The sequence below is a fragment of the Dromiciops gliroides genome, chromosome 3 (assembly GCF_019393635.1).
Source record: "Dromiciops gliroides isolate mDroGli1 chromosome 3, mDroGli1.pri, whole genome shotgun sequence".
Taxonomy (NCBI): domain Eukaryota; kingdom Metazoa; phylum Chordata; class Mammalia; order Microbiotheria; family Microbiotheriidae; genus Dromiciops; species Dromiciops gliroides.
The window spans coordinates 325499853-325523388 of NC_057863.1; the positions used below are offsets into that span (position 1 = coordinate 325499853).

Consider the following 23536-nt stretch of genomic DNA (forward strand, 5'->3'; position numbering starts at 1 on the left):
AAATAGAAACTTATGGTAAGTGTCTATAGGGATCCTCAGCCTTTCTTGTTCTAGGCTCATCCTTACATTTCTTAGCATTGAGTTTTGAATCTCAGATTTATTTATCTGCTTTATTTATCAGGCTTCAGTTTTGAAATCCAAAATCATAAATGCCTGCATTTAATTCATGCCACTTGAATTCTTGTTTTGGATATTTCATGAGTAGAAACAGAAAATGATCACAAAAGGAGTATGTGCAGTATTCCCAGGAAGAAAAGAAGTCCAAAAGACCTCAAGAACTTCAGCGGGGTTGAATTCATGTGTGGAAAAGGATTGATTTTTAAATTGCTTAAAGCCACTAGAACTTCACTCTAATATACCTTCCATAGTATATAGCCCTTAGAATCACAGCATAAGAGATTTAGAGCTAGGAAGGAACTTTAAATATTACATAATCTTCATTTTACAGATACAGAAACTGAGGCCCAGAAAGATGAAGTGATTTGTATAATGTGACATGGACATTCAGAGGATCATAAAATCATAGAACTGGAGCTGGGAGGAGTCTCAGAGGCTACCTCTCTTTTTATACATTAGGAAACTGAGGTCTAAGAAACTTAATGGACTTTCCAAGGATGACACAGGGCAAAAGGGGCAGATCTACAGTTTGAACTCAGTGTCTCTGCTTCCAGGTTCAGTGTTCTTCCCTCTGCATCATGATGTTTTAGTACAGGTAGGCCTGCTTTGGATTTTATCCATATATATATACATATATATAATTATTATTATTACAAGTACTGACTTATTATGGACCCCATATTGGTCATGATTTTCTTTTCAACCTGATTGTCCCTGCAACTGCTAAAATAATCACTATATGATCATGGTCTAAGACTGCATGTTTATTCCTGAGGTTCTGAATGTGTGTGTGTGTGTGTGCTTGAGTGTGTGTGAGAGAAGGAGGGATGGATGGATAAATGTTTGGCTCTAAGCATTCCTCAGATAACAACATAGTTTACCTGATTCGTTACATAAGAGAGATATATCTGTATAATCTGACCTGCTAGGCCTTGGTTTGGCTCTGGGCAAGACTGAAAAGGAGCTATGAAAACATCTTTTTTTTTTTCCCCTTTAATTCTTACAAAATTACACGATTTTCAAGAAGACAGATTTAAATAAAGGATTAATATGGGGGGGGAAATGAATGGAACGTTGTGTGGTCTTTGAAAAAAACTATAAATAAAATTGCACACAATCAATTTCACCTGCTTAAAAATTAATTTCCACTGTCAAAAATCTAGGAGACCCCAAGGTGAGTAGCTTGGTTCAGAATTTAAGTTTCATGTCCCCAAATGAGGGTTCTTTGTTGTGTTCCTAATAATCAAAAACTAGAGGAGGGAAAACAGAACACTAAAGAACTCCAAAAGCCAAATAGGGGGCAGCTAGGTGGCCAAGTGGATAAAGCACCAGCCCTGGATTCAGGAGTACCTGAGTTCAAATCCGGCCTCAGACACTTGACACTTACTAGCTGTGTGACCCTGCGCAAGTCACTTAACCCCCACTGCCCCGAAAAAAAGCGCCAAATAGGAGAGCAAGTGGAGAGTATATCTAACATAAATCAGAGATTGCTCAAGGACTTGATCTATATCTGGAGAGCAGGTATATTAGGAGGAGGGAGACTGAATCTTTGTGAAGTGAAGAGTGTGTGATGTAGCTTTGAAGAGAGACCAATTGCATGAACTTACCTGTGCCCTGGAACTCCCAGGTAAAAGATTCATGGACTTTAGGGGAAAAAGAATCTTAGAGGCCATCTAGAACAACATCTTCATCTTACAGATGAGCATGTTGTGGAGCATCACAGTTAGGTGACTTACTCTGAGGTACAGGGGTAGCCCTGTGGTTACCTGACAGAATCTGGATCTGAAGTCAGTTCCTCTTGACCCCACATCCAACATTCCTTCCATTCCTACTACAAAACAAATCGCCCATGCTATTCTCCTAATGAGGAGAACAAAGAGAAGGGAACACTACCCTTAGAGTAGACTTCTGACTGTATTCTCCAAACTACTAATTAATGCAAAATGCATAATTCCACAGAAAGAATACCTATGCCAATGTCTAAAAATGTTTCAAACATATAGGAAAACTACTGACCAAGATGCTGTGAATTTTGTGGGATAAAGCCCAATAGAAAGCAAAAACAGGATCAAAAAACCACTTAGCCCCCAGGAATGACCCTTCTTTATTGCTCCAAGCATTGTTCATTTGGTAGCAAGACTGTTCTTTTACAGTGTTGGGTCTTATGGATTTGAGAGGTGGGTAGCTAAAGCTGACTACCCCACTGTGAGGAATAGGGAGTGAATAGAAAAAATGCTTTGTATGATTAACATGAAGTTAGCAAAGCAATTGATAGATTATATCATCACTCCTTTGTGTTAAAGATGCATGTGCATATATAAATGCAGCAAATGCTTTCTTTTACAATCAAGATGGTGATAAGCCAAACAGTGCTGTGAGCTATGTGGGGTGCTTGCTTCCCCTGTGTCCAATTAGGAAGTGTAAAAGACTTTTAAGTTATTTCCCCCCCTACTGATGTGTGGTGGGTATAAACAGGAAATTCTCAGTGGATGCTTGCTGAGTGGTCTGCATATACCCACCATGCACCTGGGTACATGTGAACACCTTAAATTGGAATTCCAAGCTCATTATATCTTGCTGTGTTCTGATGTTGTAGGTGTGTTTCCTCGCAGCAGGCACAAGGGAAGGATCTAATGTGGAACTGCTATGTTCCTTTTTTTCCTTTTTTTGTAAGTGCTTCCTTATCTTAATAACTATAAATGTCCTGTGATGATAAAAGAACATCCTAATGCTACGGGGGCTGTGTTAAGACAAATGGATACTATGGTTAATTTCTGTCCCCTTTAAAAGTGGGTGTTTCTTCCAGATGTGTTAGTTTTAGCATTCATATCTAATGTCTAGTTTCTAGCCAAGGAAGCCCCACAGGCAAGACATGTTCATAAAATCTTTTCTTCTGGTTTTGTTTCAAAGACAAAGCTTTTGATATGGAAACCTATGTGGTAAATTTCTAGCAAGCAGCTGTTCTATTAGAGCCAAGGAAGTCAATCCTATAAGCCAGTCTCTCAGTTTTACAGCAGAGATTAGAAAGGGCAAGGTATCTTAATAAGGACTGGGAGGAACTTCAAAATATAATGAGCTAGGAATTTTGAGTAAGAAAACCCGGGTTCAAGTCCTGGTTTTGACACTTAGGAACTGTGTGATTTGGGGCCTTTGAAGGACTTAGTATCCTAATTCCTAATTTGTAAAATGAAGAATTTGGACTGGTTGATCTTTAAGGTATCATTAAATATGTCCTAGGCTACTGCACACTACTTTGTTCTAAGTCTATAATTTCATGGGGAGTGAGTAAAGGGAACATGGAGTAAAGAAATTTTAAGACCAAAAGAGAATTGACTTATTTTTGTATTTACCCTAAACAATTCTTAATTTGAAAGATTTTGGGGTCTTCAGCTTGTAGTCATGTCATAACCCAACATTCTGGTGTGTTTGGTAAAACACCACGCAATGTACCTGGGCAAATAGGATGAAAACTACCCTCAAATCAACTCTTAAAATCAAATTCACTTGGCAGGGAGAGCTGGGTGAAGGAGGTAGGGCTACACCAGAGTGGAGCTCACCAGAGATGAAGCATCTGTAGGGAAGGAACTATACCATCTGCTGGCTTACTCCTTTAACCATTCTTGTTAGTTAGGTACTAAGCTCAGTTGTTTCTATTTACTAAAGGAGAACAAGCATTGTCAGTACTAAATAAATTGTATAATCCATTGGCAAAATCCTGGTCTCCCTACCCTAGTTATTGCTGTGGCTATGAGGCATTAGGGTTTCTCTGGGAATCTCATAAACTAGTCACTCAAGAGAGAGAATTTTTTTTCCCTTAGAAGGATTGTTTTGTGTCTTTGGACGAAAAAAGGGCATCTTCCAGTTTTCTCCAAGGGCTCAATGACTCTGGAAAGAGCAGAGGGGACCTTCTCATCTAACTGTCCAGTAATGCCAATGGGAATGGAGCCAGACTGTCATTTTTAGATAAAGAGAGCACATTGATACTAACTTCCTCAGTGGAGTATGCTTATATGTTTGAAAAACCTGAGCAGCATTATCTGTCTACCTCAATGCCTTGGTCCTCTCACCTTTTTGAGAAGGATGCTATCCTTCGCTTCTTCAAATATAATTTCTTTCCTTTTAGGCTGATCTAATTCATGCTAATTAAAATGATGAGACAGTCAATTACTGAAACTTAATTCCCAAATGTAAATGTTTCTGTGAAAGTTAGCTTTTTTTTATTCCCCCTCAAAGCTCACAGAACTATTTACATGGCATTAAAATTCAGTGGATATTTAATTTTAATGTAATAACAATAAAATATAATATAATACAGAGGTACATATATATATGTGTTTTTGTATGGATATTCACATTAAAATCCTTGCAAATACTGGAAATTGAAATAGTAAAGCTGCAACCTAGAGCAGGGTAGTTACCGAGAAAGATTGGCCACCATAGGAAGGAGGAGAATGAGATTTCAGAAACACTGGGACAAGCTCCCTGGCCCCAAATTATCTTCCTCCCCATCTGTGGATGGATGCCTGAACCTCCACTGTCAGAGCTTCATCCATTTAGTTTTAAAGCTTTGATTCCTGTTTAAACCCCAACCCCCTGGGAGAGGTAATACTTTAAAGCTGCTGTCAGTCATTTGTACATGAAGAACAAGATGACATTGGGTGGCCTCAGGGTAGAGGGAAGGAAAGGGAGAGGGGGGGAGAGAAGGGCACAGGACTGGAAAGACAAACTTCATCTACTTCATAATTTTGCCCAAGGGCTAAACTGAATGCAGGATCTCTATGCTGGTTGAAATACAAAAAGTGACTGTACTTATATTTTATAGAATTTACACAGTTGCATTGACAATTCTTAAATATATTAGCTGGAATGATGGAGTGAGGTAAGAAAGCTCACTACAGGGAATTCTTGATTATTCTCATGTGGATTAACCAGGACTAATCTTGCTATAAAATTTTGCTAAAAACTGTCACCTATTCTGCTGTGACAAAAAATGACAACTTTGTGTAATTTAGAACAGCGAAGTGAGACTTTTAAACTAAAATTTGACTTTATCAATGCTTTTTTACATTTGCATGGCCCTTTATACTTTATAAATTGTTTCTCCTTATTTTATTTGATCATTACACAGTAGGGCTGGGCATTGCTGTACCTATCTGATGAGTTTTTCAATGGAACGCTCTTTTATGAATGCATTCTAAGAAAAATATAGAATAAAAAAATGAAATTCAAAGATTGTAACTTGCTCAAAGTCCCACAGCATTCAAGTAACAGTGCCAAGACCAAACTGAGAGACAGAGAGGGACAGGGGACAGAAGAGGGACAGAGATAGAGACAGAGACAGAGACAGAGAAAGGAAATCAGAAAAAGAAGGGAATGAGGAAGGGGTGTCTTTTTGGATCTTTAGATGTTTTAAATAAAAAGTACTTTTTTGTGGTTAGGACAAGAAATAATTTTACAGATGTTCCCATGGGAAGTTTCTCTACAAAAAGGTTTTCTCCTTTTAATTAATATAATGGGTGGTCCTTGATTAAAGAATGACTATAGCTTCTTTGTTGAGTTATCAAGTGATTCTTGGAAAGTAATATAGGAAATCCTATGATTAATTTAAATATAATTATGTACAAATAGACCTATAGTTTTGTGTATATTTCTAATGTGTTTCTGCAATTTTTATCTGTCGGTTCTCTATCTTTTAGATTGGAAATTGCTCTACAAATTGTAGTTTTAGAGAATTTCTTAGACAAAGTCAGAGGTTAAATGACTTGCCCAGGGTCACAAAACTAGCAAGTGTCTGAGGCAGTACTTGAGTACCCAGGTGTTTCAGACTTCAGTTACAACATCATGGTGCCCTGTGTATATTAAGACCTGTGATGTCATCTGAATAAGGAAGTCCTGGCTGAGAAACTTCTACCTGTGCAAAGAGTCAATGGTTGGGCACCTTATAGTCTTAGTGACTTTCTTTGGGTACTGAAAAGATGTTAAATGATTTGATGTCAGAGACATGACTTGAACATAGATAGTTCTTGATACTAAAACCAGCTGTCTATTATACTCTTCTGCCATATGTAAATATATATATATGGAAATATATTGTCCATGAACATAGAAATACCCATTTATGCATAATCATATGAGTATTAGTGATAGCTAACATTTATGTAACACTTGAAGGTTTGTAAAGTGTGTTATATATATTATCTCATTTGAGCTTCACAAAAAATCTGAGGTAAGTCCTAGTATTAGTCATATTTTATAGACAACCAAATAGAGGCTGCAAAAGAATAAGTGATATGTGCATATATATAATATGTAATATTAATTTGAAAAGATAACTTTCAGTTTAGCAAAGCTCTTTTTTAGATATATTTAAATAAAATGTGCATATATCAATCAACAAGCATTCTTTAAGAATCTATGTGCCAAGTATTGTGAGAAATGTAGGAATGTGTCTTTTTTTTTGGGGGGGGAGGAGGCAATGAGGGTTAAGTGACTTGTCCAGGGTCACACAGATAGTAAGTGTTAACTGTCTGAGGCTGGATTTGAACTCAGCTCCTCCTGAATCCATTGCGCCACCTAGCTGCCCAGGAATGTGCCTTTTATATATATATTTATACATCTGTACACATATATAAATGCATATATGAATCATGCTATGTATATAAATGCATCTTTTATACCTTATACATATATGTGTGTTTATATATTTTATACATTTTCTGTCATTTTGGATTAGCTATCTTTCCTTTATTAAGGTGGGTTAACTATAATCCTTTTAGGGCTAGTTTTTCAAAGAGTGATCAAGATCACAGTGATGGCATCAAGCACACCAGGTTTCTTTTAGCTTTCTCTGTTGTCATTTTATCAAACAATACTTTGAGGCACATGGAATTTAAAATCTCTGTATAAATACAAATATAGATCCATCAATATAAAAACATATATGCATATACATTCATATGTGTGTGCATAGACATCTGTGTATATCATCCCTATTAAGGAAACATCATAATAAAGATCTAAAAAGCCATCCAACATTTTTATTGTAGGTGATTCCTATAGGGAATGAGTGCAGCTTCTTTGGTGTTCATCTACCAGAAATATTTTGTAGTTTTTTTCTCCCTTTAATTTTGGTATGCTTTCATTATTGTGGGAACTGACACAAATAACCCATTGTAAGAAATGCCAGGTAGAACATTCCTCTACTTTGGGAAGAAAGTTTTTGCTGATGCCAAGGTCTACCAATGAGTGCATATAGATAGAAATAAAAATATGGATATAGATATGTGTATACACATATATGGTTATATATACATACAAACACACATATGTGTATATATACACATATGCATATTATATATATGTAGCTCTATAACATTTTAATATAATTTCAGTAACAAAAACCCAGACTAAGTTTTTTATGTGTATTTTAACTCGATAGCATTCCTTTCTCTAGGCCTTATACCTGTCCTATTACTGTACATTCTGGAGAACACGAAAGGTTAATGGAAACAATGTACCCTCATTAAGCTCTATTTGTGGGAAGGAGATGGCAGCTTATATTATGAGGTGTTCAGAGAGTGAAATGCCACTAACACTCCATGAATATTGAGCATTGATCATGCATCTGGTTCCCGTGTAATTCTGTAAAAATGCCCAAACCCTACTAGAAATTAATGATTTAATAAAAAAAAAATCAAGTAATGACAATTGTGTATCTGAATATGATTGCTCTTACTTTCTTTTTTTTTCTTTTTTTTTGTGGGGCAATAAGGGTTAAGTGACTTTCCCGGGGTCACATAGCTAGTGTCAAGTGTCTGAAGCTGGATTTGAACTCAGGTCCTTCTGAACCCAGGGCCAGTGCTTTATCCACTATACCACCTAGCTGCTCTATTGCTCTTTCTTTTTTTTTTTCTTTTTTCTTTTCTTTTTTTTTTTTTTTTTGGTGAGGCAATTGGGGTTAAGTGACTTGCCTAGAGTCACACAGCTAGTAAGTGTCAAGGGTCTGAGTCCAGATTTGAACTCAGGTCCTCTTGAATCCAGGGCTGGTGCTTTATCCACTACACCACCTAGCTGCCCAATTGCTCTTACTTTCACAAGAACCTTTCTTCCCTTGGAATTCAAATGCCCTTCATGTGTTCTAGTCTATGTGTGCTTAAAGCACCAGTGGGAAAGTATGCATGGATTATGTCCCCATTTAAAAGATAAAGAAACTGAATGACCAAAAATTATGCAAGCAATTTTCTGGGGCCAATAGAAATGGACAAGTAAACAAGTCCAGGCAAATCTGTGAGCTTTGGTTTATAAGTGCTATATGGGTAGTTGAAGCAATGTTTAACCAAAGAAAGCTTTTGTGTCTATGCCAGTAGATGTGCATACATGAAAATATATGTTTAATCAGTGTTGTGAATTCACTCTACCATATCAGACAGTAACTCACCCATGGCTGAATAGATCAGAAGATCATAGATTGAGAGTTGTAAAGGGTGAGGTCTTAGAGGTATAGTCCTTCATTTGGAGGATGAAGTAAAGAAGGAAACTGAACTTCAATGAGGTTAAGTAACTTGCATAATTTACAGAGGCAGAGCTGGGACATGACCAAGGTCCATCTTCTGATTTCAAATCATTAGGAAGTAGCAATGTGGCTGAGACATCCAGAGCTGAAGTGTCTATACAGGATACCGCAGAATAGTAAGCATTAGAGATGGGATTTGAACTCAGGTCCTCCAAGCTCAGAATCCTGTCTACTACATCATGCTCCTTTTGTATATTTGAATATAGGCACTGAAAAATACATGTATCTGTTGGGGATGTGTATGTTCAGAGGATGACTACTAAGTACAGTGTGTTATTAAAATGGGATTTTTTTTTGTGAGGATTATCAAATGAGAGAGAAAGTTGACATGCCATTTGTTTAGACTAGGTAAAATGTCTGTTGTAATAAGTAACAGGAGGGCTTAGTCATTAATACTCCAGGTGATGTCCTAGAGGGAACGAATGGAGCTATACAGCCATCTGCATGGAATGGGATGTTTGCGGCATTTTCTATCCTGTTACCTTTCCATCACAGTGGCAGCTGACACAGATAATCCATTCCCACAAGTACCAGGTGGGGGCAGGAAGGTGTCTTTCCTCCTCTGTCTGTGGGACGCAGGCTTTTGCTGATGCCAGGGTCTGTCAATGTGTACATCAGACTCTACTCAGAAGGGAAATATGCCAGGCTGACTTAGAGTTTCTGCAAGCTTGGTTTGTTTGTGAGATTTTTTTAGAGAGCTTTAGACAGCTGTATTAATCATGCAAACCCAGCCATGTGCAATGTGTTTTATCAACAGAAAAACAGGGACTGAATAGTAACCAGCTCCTGAAAAGACCCAGTGCAAAGCCTGAGTCCAGAAGATAAACCAAACATTTCCCAAACCCACTTGCCATTCTGGGTTAGTGAATGGAAAGGCTGTTCCCTTGGGATAATAATCAGATGGGAGGCAAATTTGTTAGACAAAATTCCAAAGTGATTTTCAAAGTAGAAATGTCTGTAGAAGGGGTGAACTGAGCACAGAAGAGAACAGTATTTTTGCCCATTTAGTCAAGAGGCTGTTTCATACAAGTATTCAAAAAGACAGCAATGGTAGTAGGTTTTGACCACCCCATCCCCACAGCCCTTCATATTGCTTTTGCTTTTTAAGGCAGGTTCCACACCCACATTTTGAGCACAGAATCTTTCTAGGGATGGGAGATTTTATAAACTCATTGCCTTCAAGCACGAGAGCTGTATTAAAGAAAACTTACAGCTAAGGGATTGAGAGTGGCAGTATTAATATAGGCAAGTGTTTGGAAGAAGGTCTTAGGAAATGGTATGAAGTCTAACAAAAATGAGGAATGTTTTCTTAGCCTTTCAGATCCACCTAAGCTTCTTTCTTCTCCTTTTAGAATTCACCATGTTCTCTGCAGTGATGCAGTCAGGAGAGGGTTATGCAAATATATTCAATCCAGGGCTCATTTCAGAATAAATAAATCTAAATTAAAATTAATGAAAAAACACCTAAGAGAAACATATCGAGCAATGAACTAAAGGTTGAAAAAAATTAGGTGGGAGGGCATACTGTCTTCTGTTTTAGGAAAGGGATGGATGAGGGAAATTTTTAAAAGTTTGACTGGCCATGGCAAATGCAAGCCGATCTTTGGTGTCATTCCAGCTACTGATATTATTATTGCTACTGCAGAAAAATCAAGCAATGTGATGAGAGAAACTCAAGGGAAATCCATCTGAGTTATTGAGACTTGTTTTTGTTTAATCACAGCTTGAAAGGGGCTTAGGACAAGGTTCCTGCTGAGACACTGATGTTTGAAACCAAGTATGCTTGATGAGCCATCCAGGGTGGGGTTGGAGGGGAAAGCTTCACATGAGGTATATTAACAGAAAGAAATTGGAATTAAATGCATATTTTTATTAAAGTGAAAAAGCAGGGAGAAAACAAAAACTGTCTTCGGGCTATGAGAAGAGAAAATTGTCTAAAGAATTGTGTTTCCCCATACATGAGTTCAAAGCACTTAGTGTCATTAAGTAACCAATAATTATTTAAAGTCAGTAAAGCAAGGGTTCAAATTCAGGGGGTACAAAGCAGACCTATGAATAGATCACCCCAAGGTACCCTAAACTAACACAATCTCCATAAAGGTTGGAACAGTAAGAGGGATGCCAGAATCTTACCGTTAATCGTTCTTTTTGAGCATGTCAGATGTTGACTGCTAACTGGACTAGTGGGAGTATAAAGATTATAAAGACAGCTATTTCATCTAACATGCCCATTTTAAAATTGGGAATACAAGACATGTATGAAGAAGATGTGTCTCTGTCTCAGGTGATCCCCACCAGTTACCTCAAATCTCATTGAATAGTTTTTCAATTCCCACCACCAGCAACCCAAAGCATTAGTAAGAGGTTAAACTAGATTACTACAAGCTATTTGAACTAAGAGAAAACTAACTACAAATCTATCTATAATGTAAGATCAAACTAGGGCCATTCTCCAATCAACACTAGGGATGGGTAGGGGGATTGAAAAGTTCTCACTATTCTAAGGGCTCTCTTCCCACTCCAGTCAATTTCATTTAATCTGTTTCTCTTTCTGAATTGTATGGGAATTATTCCTCTGGATATTTTTCCTATGGTGTAAGGCATGATTTGATAAAATGTTTGGGCAACCAAAAGTGGCTGGAAACTGTATCCACAAAATATGCATAGAGTTCTAGGAAAATTGGGCAATGCTCACCTTTGAATAGAGGTGAATAGATTGAATAGAATTGCCTCTTTGGAAGTGTTATTCTCCATGATAAAATATTTCTGTGCACGTGCTGCACCTGAAGATGTTTACAAAATGGTAGCAGGCAATATGGTACCATGTTCTCCTATAGCCTCAAGAAAAAAAGACTAATAATAAATATGGTCTTTCAAGAATCCCAAATAGAACATTTTTCATGATTACTAAACTTGGTGATAAATAAAGGAAATACATTTTTTTAAAGTAGCTTTTATGTTTGTTGTGTCCTCAACTAATCTTTTTCTCTGATGATTCATTGTGATATGGAGGTGATCCTGGCCCCTCAAAGAATCAGGACCTCTGGCAGATTCTACTCTGAACTGGAAAGGTTTTGAATAAAAGTCTTTTCTTCTTCTTCCTTCTTTTCTTCTTTCTTCTTCCTTCTTTTCTTCTTCTTCTTCTTCTTCTTCTTCTTCTTCTTCTTCTTCTTCTTCTTCTTCTTCTTCTTCTTCTTCTGTTTGTTTGCGGGACAATGAGGGTTAAGTGACTTGCCCAGGGTCACACAGCTAGTAAGTGTTAAGTGTCTGAGATCGGATTTGAACTCAGGTACTCCTGATTCCAGGACTGGCGGTTTATCCACTGCGCCACCTAGCTGCCCCCTTGAGTAAAAGTCTCATAATGACTTTATGCTTATCATCTCTGGACCAGACAAGCTAAGGTTTTTTTGTTTTGTTTTGTTTTTTGGCTACAGCAATTCACAAAATTATCTAGTAAGACATATGAAGGTTACCATCTGTACCATTGGAGGTAGTATAACTTATAGTCTTTTAAATTATGGAAATAAGAAGTATTTTTTGGTGTCTGGGGCAAGACAGCCTTTGCATATATTCCTAGGAATATTTCTGCTGTAGAAGGGATTCCTTTTTTTAAAAAATTATGTGAATATATATGCTAGATCCTGCCTAAAGGTTGACTGATGCTCTTTTGTTGAGTTAGCAAGTAGTCAATGTAAGGGATCCTTTAACTAATTTGTAAAACACATATATGTTTGCAATGAATTTAAAGATGTATATACATATATTTAGGAAAAATAAATTCTTGGTGATTTTTAAAACTAGGGCAAAAATGGGTATAGGCATTCAGTTTTGGTGAGTCTTAAAGCATGATTCTTCTGTAGCTCAAGAAACAGCAGCACTGTATCTTTAATTCACTGTCTGAATATATTTCATTTATGGCTCATACAATCATCATGTTTAATTGGATTTATTTTTTCACACTCTGCCCCTCATGGCCTACTTTCCTTCTTTTTTTTCAGCTCTTTGAGGAATATTTGCAAATCACTTTCTGGGATTTAATTTTAATGGTAGGTTGGTTTCATTTTTGTCCTTTTCTTTCTTTTTCTTTTTCTTTTTTTTTTTTTATCTTTGCTTAAATTTTATTTGCCAATTTGCTTTTAAATAGCCTTAAGTTATAGGGCTGTGGCTGTAGCTTGCATGTAAATGTGATACAGGTGGCATAATTTAACTAGATTGTCTGTGCAGAGATTTATTAAAATGAACACAAAATGTTCATCTTGGTTTCTTTGCCATTATTTTCAAGAAGATCAAATCAGAGCCTATGTCCTAGAATTATCTAATTCAGATAATATGGTAACTGGGCAATATGTGAAAAAATGGTTTTCCACTAATTTTATCAAGACATTTTGGTTTAGATTGGCTGAGTCCTCAAATGTCGGGGTAGTTAATCTATCTGTTCCTGTCTCTCAGGGATGCAGAACTAGGCTGACTTTCACACAAAAAGGGGCGATTAGGGTAGTTAACTGCTGCTATTGCTAAGAAGTAAAAAGTCTTTGAACAGCTTTATTTCTGGGTATTTGGCACTGTCACCCTGACTCCTGATCAAATACCAGCAGGGCAGACAGCAGCAGCAAAGTGTAGAAATACTTTAAACAGGGTCACTGAACTATATCATGCCTATCAGTTTTGAAGGGGTAGCTATCATTGGTGTTCTAGTTGGAGGTGTAAGGAAGAAGAGTGATTCTTATTGAATGTGAATTTTGTGAATTGTTTTCCCCTCCCTGGGTTTAAACATGAAGATGATGGAGAATGACCCTGCAATAGCATAGTGTGATAGAAACCATACTGACCTTGATTAGGGTTGGGGATTGTGGGTAAAACTCGCTCTGAAGGGGGAAAAACAGTAAGTGTCATGGAGAAAAATATATACAAGTGAATTTCTCATTTCTAGCTAGAAGGCAAGTATAGAACACACAACTTTCAATCCTAACAGGATTTCAGAAATGGAAGATGTGATTCCATTGACAAATCATGTTGTATGCCCCCTGTTGATAGCAGAGTACCAAAGAGAGATATCCAGTGAAAATCAAATATTATCTCTGAAGCAGGGGAGAAAGACAAAACAAAACAAAACAATATAACTTTATATTAAGTAGCAGTACTAAATGATGCCTACCTTTTCTTAGGAAAACTATCATCCAGCTGAAGATACCATATAAAAGTAATATTACTCAACAAAGGACATTTGAGATTCAGTCCAAAATTGTTCAAGTACTCCTGATGGATCACGTGACACAACAACCCTAATTTCCACTGTACTGATTTCCGAATTCTAGTCTCACCATTGGACAATCGAACTGTGTTGGCTATAGTTCCTCCTCTTGAATCCTCATACCAACTTTAATTGACCCTTCTCTACAATCCCATTCCAACCCTCTTCACCCAATCTACTGCATGAAACACTTAATTCTCCACATATTGCTTTACATCACCAAGCTTCTTAACCAACATGTTTTTACTTCTTCATTTTCACCACCTGGCTGTCCTAACTATTATCGTCCATGAAACTTTTGTGAATGTTTCGCATTCCATAAGACACATAACTATTATATTTAAGAACAAATATTTTCTTTCCCATAGCCTCTTCCACATTAAAGCTAGGAGTAAAGAGAAGTGTTTCTTTGTCTACATTACACATATTTGTGATAAACAGGCATTTTTATTTACCTATACTCTTACTTTAAGTACATACACATATAACACATTTTTAAAAATTATTTCCCAACTGATACACAGATATTACCTCCCCATCTCAAAAACTAAGTTTCTGACAGCCAATCAAACTTATTAGAAGGTTTGATGTTGGTCAAGTTAAAGATGGAAACTTCATCTTATGGCTAAATACTAAGTTTGTGTGACTTATATGCAACTTTAAAAGACTTGAACAGGGAGCATCTTCATTTCAATTCAATTCCTGAAGGTGTTATCAAATATCTACTATGTACGAATCATCACTCTAGGCACTGAGGATGAAAAACAAAAAGTGGCACTGTATTTTTGTTTGTTCAATAACCCATTGTGTTCAATATCCCATCTTACCTCTCATAGGTTATTCAACTTACCTCAAAATCCAAGTTGAATTGTAACATCTCCCTATAGGTTCTCTCTGAAAGGAGACTCGCTGAATTGAGCCTCCTGTCTTCTATTTTTATTCCCCTCAGCCAAGTGAATCCAAGGCACCCCTCTTTCCCTTTCTAACTATGGTGCTGGGGACACCTTGTAAATAGCTATCTATCTCTATCTATATCTAAACTAGGCCTGTGATTTCACTGCTCAAGGGACCTCTCAGATTATGAAACTTCCTCTACCAAAACAGGTTGATTCTCTATCAACCACTAATCTGTTATGATGTTATGACACATTGTCTACTGTCTGTCTCTTTGCTCCTCCCCTTTCTCTTTCTACCCTTTCTCTATATAGATAGCTGGATATAGATATATTGATATATATATATATATATATATATTTACCATATATAGATACATGTATATGTGTATGTGCATATTTTCTATTTTGTCATCTTCTAAGTTTATGGAAAATAACTTGGCGATGCAACTTTTTTGTGAGAGATACAACTTTTAATAACATTTGGGGCACCAGAGACAGTGCTAAGCTTAGTTTGGTTCAGCTGAAAGTTTTACCCTCAAATGATGAGTTTCCTTAAGTACATTACAATGCAGCCGGCCAATAATAGTTCTATGAACAATTGGGACTTACTTATCCAAGTGTCAAGTAGACAATTCAAACTTCTACTGGTTATTTGGCATTACATCTCCAGCCTAAAAAATAAATATGTAGACTTCTCATAGCATCTATGCAGCAGTAGGAGAGCACTGTCCTATGTTCTATTCCATCTGCCTTATTTTATTTTTATTATTACTATTATTATTCAGGCTGTTAAAATGGCTTGACTTAATATTTTCTTCTCACACTGTTCACAGCTGGGTAAATGCTCTCTTGCCCTCATTTTCCCATGGCCATTTATAACATTGCTAACTCATTCCTCCCACCTTCTATTCATCACCCTTTCAATTTCTTCTCACCTTATTATTATCACTTTAGCTCCACCCTATAATCATCATTTTCTCCCTATAACACCTTATTAGTTATTTTATTCTCTTAATTCTATCCTACTGCCTGATCACTCCCTAGTCTCTTCTCCAGCCCAGATTTTTAGCCTCACTCTTCCATTATCTCCCCACTGCTATTATTATTTTCCCATTCTATCCCATTATACCTGTAGTCATTATTACATCTCTGGTTTCATGGACAACTCTAAGAGTGTCAAATGAAATAAGATGTAGTCAGTATCTTTTCCATGGAAAACAAGTCATAGAAACTTTCAGTCCCAGTTTCTCTTGGGATACTAATCACATTAGCTTGTCTTCCGGGTTTTGAAGGTGTCTGATGCTACTGTGGGACAGCACAATTCAACAATAGACCAAGAAGCCAGATACTTGGAGATCCAATCTCAACCTTAAATGAAAATCCAAAATCTAGAGTTGGAAGGGACATCAGAAGTCATTTGGTCCAACTCCTATTCAATTTAAATCCTCTCTACAATATCCCCGACAAGTGGTCATCTCCACTCCACTGTGGGGAGTATATTTGATTCAGGAGGAAGCCACTTCTATTTTCTTTGACAGCCCTAATTGTTAGAAAATGTTTTCTTATGTTGAAATGAAATCTGCCTCTCTATAAATTCTACCCATTGGCCTTTCAGGATCAAGTAGAATTAAATCTAATCTCTTTACCATATGGCAACCCTTTAAATTCTTAATAACAGCTATCCTATTTCTCCTAAATCTTCTCTTCCCTAGTCTATCTCTTCACTCTCTCTTACATTTGTTCCTTTCTCCATTTGTACCTCAACCATCACCTTTTGTCCAGACTATTGCGTCTCTCTATCTTCTAAATTAATATTCCTGAAATACAGTTCAGACTCTGCCATACCTCCACCTTTTTTCAAGATGCTTCAGTTAGCTCCATTAGCTCTAAGATAAAACACAAATGTCTCTGTCTGCCATTTAAAACCCTTTACAATTTCCCTTGAACCTATATTTCTAGGCTGATTATGCATTACTACCCCAGCTCACATTCTACTTTTCAGACAAATAGGGTCACTTGCTCCTTTTACATGATATTCCACCTCTCCTTTCCATGTCTTTGTACAGGAAATCACCCCATGTCTGTAATTCTATCTCTCCTCATTTCTGCCTCTTGGAACCCCATGCTGGCTTTAGGGCTCAGCTCAACTACTATGTCTTCAGACTAGCCTCTTTCTTCCCAAAGTTTGTTTGTCCCATGCATCTATATAACAGGGATTTGTGTGTGTGTGTGTGTGTGTGTGTGTGTGTATGTGTGTGTGAGAGAGAGAGAGAGAGAGAGAGAGAGAGAGAGAGAGAGAGAGAGAGAGAGAGAGAAAGGCAGAGACAGACACAGAGACAGACAGAGTGGCTGATTTTATTTATCTGGGTACCTCTTGTATTCCCCCAGTAGCATGTAAGTTCTTTTAGGGAAGGGACTGTATGAATTTTTGTATTAGATTTTCCAGCACCAAATACAGTGGTTGGCACATGGTATATCCTTAAAAATGTTTATTGTTTGGTTATTTGATTAAATGCTTCCATTTTCTTCAATAGGTCTACTTTTGGGGATGGATTCCAGTCCCCTTATTACTCTAGTCACACATCTCTGGATGTATTTTTCCTTATCAGAGTCCTGTTCAAAATGTGGCACCTAGACCTAGTCACAGTTCACTAGCTATGTTCTGATAAGGTCAGGATACAAAGGGACTATTATTTCCTTCCTTCTTGATGCTGTGCTTCTATTAAAACAGATTTAAATTACATTATCTGTTTTGGCTACTACCAATATCATCTTGTAAATTCTATTTGGATATTGTCTAAAGTTCAAGATATTTTTAATGGAATACCAAAAAGTTATCAGGTTACTGGGAATTCAACTAGTGCAAATTTTGAAATACAGAAATTCTTTTGGGACTCCCTGAAGTTTGAGTTGTGGGGGTGGTGGTGGCAGTACTTAATCCTCTGCCACCAACAATTCTTTTGAGAAATATCATAATGACCTTGAAAAACTATTGATTAAAAAAAGACTTAATGGTGGTTTTTGAAAACAGGTCTTCCTTGATTTGAAGCCAGCTCTCTCTATATCCCTACACAAAGTTGCCTGTCCAAACAAAAGGAAAAGAAAAACCTTTCAAACTATGATGAGGTGTAATACACAAAACAAAAATAGGAAAAGGAAGGAAGGAAGGAAGAAAAAGAGAAAGAAAAAGGAAGAAAGAGGGAGAAAGGGAGACAATTTTCATTAAGGCTGAAGAAGAACATTTCAGATTTTGTATATTTCTGAAGGTTTGGGCTAGGAGAATTATGTAGAAAACATGAAAAGCTACAGAAAAAAGAGGCAGTCTTTTGACTTAGGGAGGAAAAATGACTTTCGTAAGAGTTTTTTTTTTAAATAAACCATTTCCATTTCTGAAACTGTTCCCTATTTTATTCTCAATGTCTGAAGGAGATGTGGGAAAATAGGGGCATACAAAGAATAAGTGACCCTGATTTGACACTGTATTCAAAGTCACGGGGGACACTGTTAGAAAATCTACTGACTCCCCAAAATGATGAATAATCATAAACTCTTCCAGGGATTTGAGCAGGAGCTTATACCTGCTGCTGCCTGGGTCTGGCAGAGGCTTTGCCAGCTGCCTTCTTTCCTCAGACCGGCTTAGTCAGCAGAGTACCCCACTGCCCACACAGTGCTCACAGTCAGTACTCACCAGAGAGGATGTGGTTCCTAGGTACTGTTTCGCTGCCTGGCCTGATGCAAATCAGGCGTTATGATAAGGAAAAACACAAGTGCATCTAAGGGCACTGCAAGAATATGCTTCCTTCCTTCCTTTCTTAATCAAATCTACTCCATGTGTATGTGAATATGTGAAGTGGATACTATATATTTTGGTACAGGTGTAAATATGCTAAGGTTCAGTGGTGATTTTTTACTATCCCTCTATAGGAAGTAACAGCGTATCCTCTGAAACTGTAGAGGGAAGGGAATTCACAAGATATTCTTGTTTTAGGAGGAATTGAGGACTTTGCTTTAAAATATTTCAACCCCCTATTTCCTCTTCCTTGCCTCTGATACTGAGAACAGAAATCTGTTTATTATTTAGATTTTAATAGCATTTTTCCACCAGGTATATGACTATTTAACTCCCCAAAGGGTATCAAGCTTCATAACTTTCTAATGAGGTAGGTAATCAAATTTAGCATGCTAAATATAAGTTCTGAAACTGTAAGCAGATCAAGTGCACCAGCAGCTGAATAATAATAATGATTAATAACAGTAATAATACATATTTATTATATAGCTGGCATTTACATAGCACTCTAAAGTTTAAAAAAGTGTTTTACATATGTTTATCTCAGTTGATCCTCAAGATATCACTGTGAATTAAGTGCTATTATCCCCATCTCACAGATGAGCCAGGTTAAGTGACCCAAGGTTAAGTGATTTGCTCAGGGTCACACAGCTTGTTAGATATATGAGGCAGAATTTGAATTCAATTCTAGCTGACTCCAAGTCTTGCACTTTTCACTTTTGCCACTTTGTTTGATTGCAAGGGTGGATCTCTTTTATTAAAGTTTAATTTGGATCAATCAATCAGGAAGCATTTATTATGTGTCTACTTAGTACTGACAGTATCATTTAGAATCTACTTTTCTGCAAATCTCCAAGAACAATTAGTTTATTTAAAATATGTGCCCAGTTTCTCATCTGTAGCCTTCCTAGCCAATACTCCAGAGCAATGCTTGTCAAATTGTATTGCAAGGACCTGAAACACCTCAAAATTGTATTTTAATGGACTTTTTGTTTGTTTATAGGCATTAAAAATAGAGGATTTTACTACCAGAGTTCTGGCAAAGTTTTATTTAAACTGAAAGGTTTCCATGGAGTTAAATTCTAAGAATCATTGCTCTAGAGTATTATGCCTTACTTGGTTCCTCTTTAGTTCTTTGATGAGTCTGTTTGAAAGATTTAAGAATGAGGTTAAAACTTCCTTTTGCTAAAAAAAATTTGTAGTAGAATTGGATTTTCTTCATCACTAGAAGGCTAGTGGTATCTCCATTCTCTTTGGGTCAACACATCCAATTCCCCTTCTCTTCAGTTTCTCAAATTTCCTAGCCCATTTTTGCCCTTCTCATCAGAACATAGCTGTCAAGTATTGTCTTTTCAAGGTAGAATATAAGTGAAAGGATCCATTGATATAATTTGATCATTACCCGTTTCCTTTCATCAATCAACTTCAACTGTCCTCCCAATCTCCCCTTTCACTCTAACCCTCTGGTTTTCCGCCTTCATTCTTATTCAGATGGATCTTCCTCCCCCACCACTTCTGCCCCTCAAAATCCAAGTTCAATAGCTTATGTTGCTTTTGCTATTTAAGTACTCACTAATGTCAGGAATAGAGTAGGGATGTACATTTCTTAAATAACCTTTTGGTGTCTTAGGGGTTATTGATGTTTGCAGCTATAGCAGGAAACAATGATGTTCAGTCTTGGGAGACAAGTAAAGAAGGGCATGAATTTTAAACTTCATGTTGACAAAGCATTTGTGTACCCATGTCACATTAAACTGTCACTGACTGAAGTCAATGAGAGTTATGAATGACAAACTGAAGGCCAAATTTAGTGTGGTTAACACACACACACACACACACACACACACCTGAATTTAGATCTTGAACAGTTTCAAACTGGCTCTAATAGAACACTTGAAGAAGGCCATTATTTGAAAATTTAGAAAAAATTCTTTTTATGAGGGCTCACTCAAGTCTGGCTTAAGGGGAAAAATGCTCAATAACCAATTCATCTTATACCCTCACACATATCCACTGACATACCCAGAGACACAGTGATTCTGAATTGAACCTGTGCAGAGATCTCCCAGTAATTTAAACAACATAAAGATAACAGTCATTTGATTGCATTCCATTTGTTCTATTGATCCTTTGACTTAGAGTATTATTTTTGCTTCTTTTCGTTCTTTCTTTCTTTTTAATCTATTGCCATCCAGAAGCATCTTCCTCTGATACCTCATAAAGACATGAAGATGACCCCGGATTTTCAAGGATTAAGCCTGTGAAATAAGTATTCTAACAGGTCTCATCAATAGTGAGGGAACATGCCTATCTCCTGAGAGGCAGTTGTTCTGAGTTTAGAGGGGCTCATTATTGGATAGTTGGCCACAAATGATGGGTTCTTTTGACTGAAGCAAATCATAGGGATCGATGATCTCCTAAGGCAGGGCTTCTTAAACTTTTTTCACCCAAGAATTTTTATGAAATCTGGGTATATTGGTATATAAAATTGGTATACATAATAACCTTTTACTGTTGCCAAATTTTTCACAACCCCCACATTCAGTTATGTAACCCCATATGTAGTCCCAACCCACAGTTTAAGAAGCTTTGTTCTAAGGTACAGCAGGGTAAATCAACGATCTTTTTTAACCATTTGAAGTATATTTTATATTATTCATGGTCCTATATTAATTTTTATGATCCATTTCTTGATTCTACTCCCTTACACTTCTGTTGGTGGCATAGATTCCTCTAGAGGTGTTTTTGCATCCCCCTTAGCACTTCCACTTATTCAGGGATTCACATACCTAAGGTGTAACAATCTACCAATTAAAGAGATTCTGATGCAGGACATCCCTGAGAGCATCACATTTCTGAAATCACTTCTATTTCTGACCTTCTTCACAAAGGGTTAATGCATCCTCTCCCTACCACTTCACTCACATTCCCTGAAGGGATCCAGAGAACATAATTTCTCACAGGTACCAATACAGAAACATGTCCCCACTTTCCCTCCTTTAAGATTTTTCTAATGGTACATTCCAGTGTTTAATTCCTCATCCCTCCTCTTTTACCGTGCAATGCTGAAAACACCTTTTGATTATTCTACATCTCCTTTTCTCAGTCACCTTATTCCAATTCTCGCTGAATGTTTCTCTCTCAATCACTTTCACCAACTGTTATTTTTCAACTGCCACGATCCTTCACCCTCTTACATCTCATTTTTTAAAAGTAACCATCAACCTAAAGAGAAATGTGTTCCATCCCTGCTGCTTCAAACAACCTGAATTTAAAACAATAAGAATCCCAAACTAAGATCCTAAAATAAAACCAATCACAGAGAAAGAGAGATGCTATCGCAGTAATGTACAAATATTCCTTACATGATTAATTATGAATACTACATATGAATCTGAACCCTCCCAGTCACTTAGTTCTTGTTTTGCCTAGAGTTTGTTCTGTAAAGATGATGAGTGAATGGAGTTCCAGTTTGCTGAGCGAGAAATCTATAATGTAATTATTCCACTCAACTGTGATATACTTACTGAAAAGGATTAGGCTGGCATTTGTGACTCCCAGCTTGTTGGCAAGCCACACAGGTGTAGTTGCCATAGTGTTCCTCAGTGACGTTGGTCACCATCAGGAGGGACTGGCCCTCAATGCTCTTAATCTCAAGGCCATTAGCGCTGTTTATCCTAAGAGTATAAGAAACAATGTAAATAGACCAACAAAATGGATAACATGGAGTATCTCATTCTCATTCACATTTGTGGGGGCTTGGGAAAGAGTGGGAAAGATAGCAGTTTCAGTTCACTACCCTTTGAATCATTTCCATTACATTTTTATGTAATTTTAATTAGTAGAGGAGATGTCTACTGCCAATGGAGACTAGTTCTAATTTAGCTTGGTTTCTGTGATAAGAAAAGGGAAAATATGGAGGGAGTCTATAGCCCATTCAACCGCCCAGCCACGTTCTTGGGTTTTGTTGGTTGGTTGCTTATTTAATTAGGGCCTGAGACTGAGTCTCAAGATCTTTAAAATTGTATTCAAATCCAGATCGAATTTTGATTTTTTCATAAAAAAAAAAAATCTGTCTCTTGAAATACTTGCCCTGGCCATGGAGGAATCATGGTAGGCAGAATAAATACCTGGTATCATCTCTGTACCACTCAAAGTCAGGTGCAGGCACTGCAGAGGCCTCACATTTAAGAGAAGCTTGTCGCCCCGTGGTAGCTTCATTGCTCTTGGACTCCGTAATAGTGGGTGGATCTGTAGTATAAAAACAAAACAAAACAAACATGAGGCATTTTTTTTTTACATTTTAGGTCTTCAAAGAAAACTCAGTATTGGTGTAGATGTGAATAGCAGAATAACAAATGTGCCATTTTGCTTGTTTCTCTTTTATACAACCTGTTGTTGTTACCTAAACATATGGATATATACATATTTAAATACTATACTATATACCTAGATATGTGTGTATATATAATACACACACATGTTGTTCTTCAGTCATTTTCAGCCATGTCTGAGTCTTCATGACTCCATTTGAAGTTTTCTTGATAAAGATACTGGAGTGGTTTGCCATTTCCTTTTCCAGCTCATTTTACAGATGAGGAAACTGAGGAAAACAGGGTTAAGGGTCTTGCCCAGGGTCACACAGATGAGGCCGGATTTAAGCTCTGATAGATGAGTCTTCCTGACTTCTGGTCTTGCACTCTATATCCTGAGCCACCTTGCTGCCTCCAACAACAACACAGATAGCATAAAGCATGTAGATGGAACCTGTAATTTCATTGGAAGAACTAAGACTAGTCCTCTCTCTACGATTTATGGTCTTAGTCACACAGTGAGTATATGTCTTTGTCAGAGGTAGGGCATTCTCTCTCTCTGTCTCTTTCTTTTTCTCTTCCTCCCCCCCCCCCGTC

General features: G+C 37.2%; 1 protein-coding gene across 1 annotated transcript in view; it reads right to left on the reverse strand.

Moving 5' to 3' along the window:
• Positions 1-23536, reverse strand: part of LOC122746158 (limbic system associated membrane protein) — an 842374-nt gene that overhangs the window by 34683 nt on the left and 784155 nt on the right. Inside the window, 4 exon segments of the mRNA XM_043991624.1 lie at positions 13519-13554; positions 22154-22196; positions 22198-22303; positions 22757-22877. Of these exon segments, the coding sequence (XP_043847559.1) occupies positions 13519-13554; positions 22154-22196; positions 22198-22303; positions 22757-22877 (306 nt within the window).